This window comes from Octopus bimaculoides, chromosome 19, assembly GCF_001194135.2.
Source record: "Octopus bimaculoides isolate UCB-OBI-ISO-001 chromosome 19, ASM119413v2, whole genome shotgun sequence".
NCBI classification, from domain to species: Eukaryota; Metazoa; Mollusca; class Cephalopoda; order Octopoda; family Octopodidae; genus Octopus; species Octopus bimaculoides.
In genome coordinates this window covers 2,782,697-2,787,045 of record NC_068999.1, presented here as the reverse complement: position 1 = coordinate 2,787,045, position 4,349 = coordinate 2,782,697, and the positions used below count along the sequence as shown (strand labels likewise).

At 34.9% G+C, this 4,349-nt stretch overlaps 1 protein-coding gene across 1 annotated transcript in view; it reads right to left on the bottom strand.

Annotated features, from left to right (window-relative positions):
• LOC106882696 (renin receptor) overlaps window positions 1-4,349 on the bottom strand; it is a 24,989-nt gene that overhangs the window by 14,342 nt on the left and 6,298 nt on the right. The window contains exon 6 of the mRNA XM_014933460.2: window positions 3,394-3,543. Within this exon, the coding sequence (XP_014788946.1) occupies window positions 3,394-3,543 (150 nt within the window). The remainder of the gene's footprint in view (window positions 1-3,393; window positions 3,544-4,349) is intronic.

The following is a 4,349-nucleotide window of genomic DNA, read 5'->3' as shown; positions in this document are numbered from 1 at the left end:
ACATGATTACTAACTAATGAACTTGTGTTTTGGACATAAAATTTTCCCCTTATTTTTATTTTTATTTTTTGCTTTCTTTCCTTTGTCCTCTTCATTAATGAGAAAGTCAGAAACAACAATAGCCCCAGGCGTTTTGTCTTTGCAATGTGAAACTAAAAAATCAACTTTTTTATACACACACACACAAACACACACACACACAGAGTCACTCTCACATTAACAAATATAGAAATGAAGTTTCTGTAATTTAGTTTTACTGAGATTTCCATAGTTTTGTAGTAGTAGTAGAAACTGTTTTCATAATTTTATAGGACTAGTAGTAGTAATTTTTTTTCAGTTTTGTGGTAGTAATAGCTATCTTCCTGTACAGGGTTCCATCCTATTGGGGTTGAAAAATGAAGTCAAGCACTGACGTCGATGTAACCAACTCTCCCCTTCCCTCAAAATTCCAGACCTTGTACCTATAGCAGGAATACTGTTATTATTCCTTTTGGCGCCAATATAATAAAGTTCTATTTGAGCACTGGGATCAATATAATTGACTTATCCACCCCAGCACCTAAAATTACTGGTTTTATGCCAAAAACCAGGAAGAATTATCATCATCATCATCATCATCATCATTATTATTATTATTATTAAGGGGATAAGTTGGCAGAATCATTAGCACACCAAACGAAATGCTTAGCAGTATTTTGTCTGTCTTTCTGAGTTCAAATTTCACCAAGGTTGACTTTGCTTTTCACCTTTTCAGGGGCGGTGAAATAGGTACCAGTTAAGTACTGGGGTCAATGTAATGAAAGAGAGCTCTCCCCCAAAATTTCAGGTTTTGTGCATGAAGTAGGAATGATCATTATTATTATTATTTGTATAATTAAGGTAGCAAGCTAGCAGAGTTATTAGCAGACCAGACAAAGTGCTTTGCAGCATTTCTTCCAGTTTTACATTTCTAGTTCAAATCCTGCTGAGGTCAACTTTATCTTTCATCCTTTCAACAAGCACCGGTCAAGCACTGGGACTGATGTACTCAACTAGCTCTCTCCTGCAAAATTCCAAGCCTTCTGCCAATAGTAGAAAGGATTATTATTGTTATCATTCTTATTGTTATTCAGGCAGTGAGCTAGCAGAACCGTTAGCATGCCAGAACATAACGAACCATAAAAATGCTTAGGAGCATTTCTCCTGACTCTCTAGGTTCTCGGTTCAAATTCTGTGGAGGTCAGCTTTGCCTTTTATCCTTTCGAGGTCGATAAAATAATTACCAGTTGATCACTGGGGATCAAATGTAGTTGATTTGTCCCTTCCCTCAAAATTTCAAGCCCTGCATCCGTAGTAGACAAGAATACTATAATTACAAAACCTCCTGAATCAAACAAAAAATTGTCTTAATGATGAAAAACCCCAAATTTGTGGGGGGAAAAAAAAAGCAAGCAAAAAGAAAAAACCCAACTGCTCGTATTTAAATAATTCCTTATTATTTACTCCCAGGTCAATGATGACCAACCCACCGTTTTTTTTTTCTTTTCAGATTTTGGTAGCAAGTTTATTAATTAAAAAGGCCAACAAGTTTGGGCCAGTGGATAAGTTGATTACATCGACTCCAATGTTTCACAGGTACTTAATTTATCGACCCCAAAAGAATGAATGGCAAAGTCGACCTCGGCAAAATTTGAACTCAGAACATGACTAATATTCTGTTCTACGTTTTAGAGATGAGGAATTCTGTGCATTATTTCCATTGGACGACGGATATGTGTCATCTCGTTAGTTATTATCACAACATTTCAGCTGATTTACTCCCCAGCCTTCATCAGATGTCCTGGTGGAATTTTGAACCCAACCTTGGGTTCTCATTCTACTAACCCCAAGATTCCGAGTTCAATTCCTTAAATAAATAATAAGTGCCTTAAATAAATAATAATATCAAAAAATACCTTAGGAATGAGAACCCAGAGTTGAGTTCAAAATTCCGCCAGGACACCTGATGAAGGCTGGGGAGTAAATCAGCCGAAACGTTGTGGTAACAACAAACAAAATGAGGACAAATATCCGTCAAATGTAAATAATGTAAATAATACAGCTAATAAGTCACTGGCTTACGAAAAGATTATTTTTTTCAACTCATAAGCTAACATCCAACCGACTACAATATAAATACTTGTGTCTAACCAAAAGAAAGTAGTTGTTTCTCGAGATAGAAACAGCTATGTTGTTGTTTTTAAATGATAGTTTGTGTCACTAATGAACAATGTTAATTACACAGAACCAGTTTGAGCGGGAAAGAAAAAAAAGAGTGTTCTAAGGGAGATAATCAGCGTCACTAAAAATTGTAGACAAATTGAAAAGAGAAAATATTTTAGCTTCCAGTTGCAAACAACGTAGAACTACATGAGAAATATTAGTGAGAGAGGAATGAAAGTGACTGATTCTACATCAGTGTATGACTGGTACCACAGCGGAGAGTCAAACCAAAGAGGAAACGTTCATGTGGTCACTTGGCCTGCTGAAATATCAACCAAATTCCTCTCAAACCATATCTGATCACCTTTAAAAAAATGGCATTGGATAATGTGATCTAAATACATCGTTTAAAGATGCGAGGGTCATGGTTGGAACGACGTCTTTGATTATAAGATAGATAAAAACTCCAGAGGCAAAGTCAATTCTGCCGGGGTTTAAAGTTACAAAGTAAAGGGAAGTAAACAGGACTGGATCTGCTCATCTACCAACCTGAATGCGTGTGTGTATGCATGTGTGTGTGGTGTGAGTGTGTGTGTATGCATGTGTGCGCGTAGTAATGAGACATTACTGCATTAAGTGTAGGTAGACTTAGAAAACATCAGAGATGCATGAGAGAACCACTACACACACACACACACACCCCGTGTGCACACACATGCATGTGTGTGTTCAAAGCTGGAGATTCGCAGTTGCTAGACTGAGGTTCACATCACATTCTACAGAAAACTGAGTACAAACACAGAGGAACTTCTTGGAATCAATGAATAAACTCTGCTAGAGATTGAAGGGGGTTTGTGCCTTTAACTAGACTGACCCCAGAGGGATGAAAGTTAATGAAGATAATGTAGACATAAATATACTTAAGATAGGACAGTCACAATTGGAATGTTTTGGATTATTTGTTAGCTTGATCATGGATAGCCTAGGGTTAAACAACAACAAAACACATATACAGCAAAAACAACAACTGTGACAGAAGAGACACAACATGAAGCTTGAGTTCTCCCAGGAATAGAAATTGTCTAAAAGACCATATTTCTTCATTAGTAATTATTGCAAGGCATCAAAAGAAAAACCAGTTTTTTTTTCTAATAAATGTGTAGAGAAAGGCAGGAGTCATAAAAATAAGATTTAGAAATAAAATTGCTTTACCTTGTCAACAAATTGATTGAGAAGTTTAGTAGCAGAGAGAAGCTTTGGAGAATCTTTGCCATGTTGTTCAGCCATTCTCTGCAACCCAGTCATGGGAAATGAGAAAAAGTCTGGAGTTTTGCTTCTTATGTAAGTTGGATTATCTTTTAACTGAAAGACAAAAGTTGAATATTAAAAAATAACCGAAGAATTCAGCTTTTTTTCTATCACTTCATTTATAACAAAATAATTCCCTAAAACTATAAAATAAAACTTTTGCTGTATCTTGCAACCTTTTCAATACTATTGAAAAGGTTGCAAGACAACAAAAATTTTAGAAAAAGATAAATAAGTAAATGAGTGGAAATTTAACTGGTGAGTGTGTTAAATAATGAGGCACCAAAAGAGAATGACTCTCCCCAGACACAACAAAACATGCTTCAACACACGAACTCACATAAAGAATCTTACAAATCAAATCCAAAAATGAAATATAAAGTAAAAGTTATCTCAATTAATTCATAATGGCAAAAAATTACAAACAGAATCAAAATTGTTTTAAAAAAAGTAATAAAAGAAATTAATTAAATTTTTTTCAATAACATCACTAACTTTTTTAATTAAATATTTCCAACTTTAACAACTGAATTTTTAAAACATTAAATGTAGTGCAGAATGTTTTATAAATTATTTTTTTCATGAGTAACAGACTCTTTAAAACATTCAAGGAGTATCATACATGAGAGTATCATACATGGGAGTATCATACATGGGAGTATCATACATGAGAGTATCATACATGAGAGTATCATACCTGAGAGTATCATACATGGGAGTATCATACATGGGAGTATCATACATGGGAGTATCATACATGAGAGTATCATACATGAGAGTATCATACATGAGAGTATCATACATGAGAGTATCATACATGAGAGTATCATACATGAGAGTATCATACATGAGAGTATCAT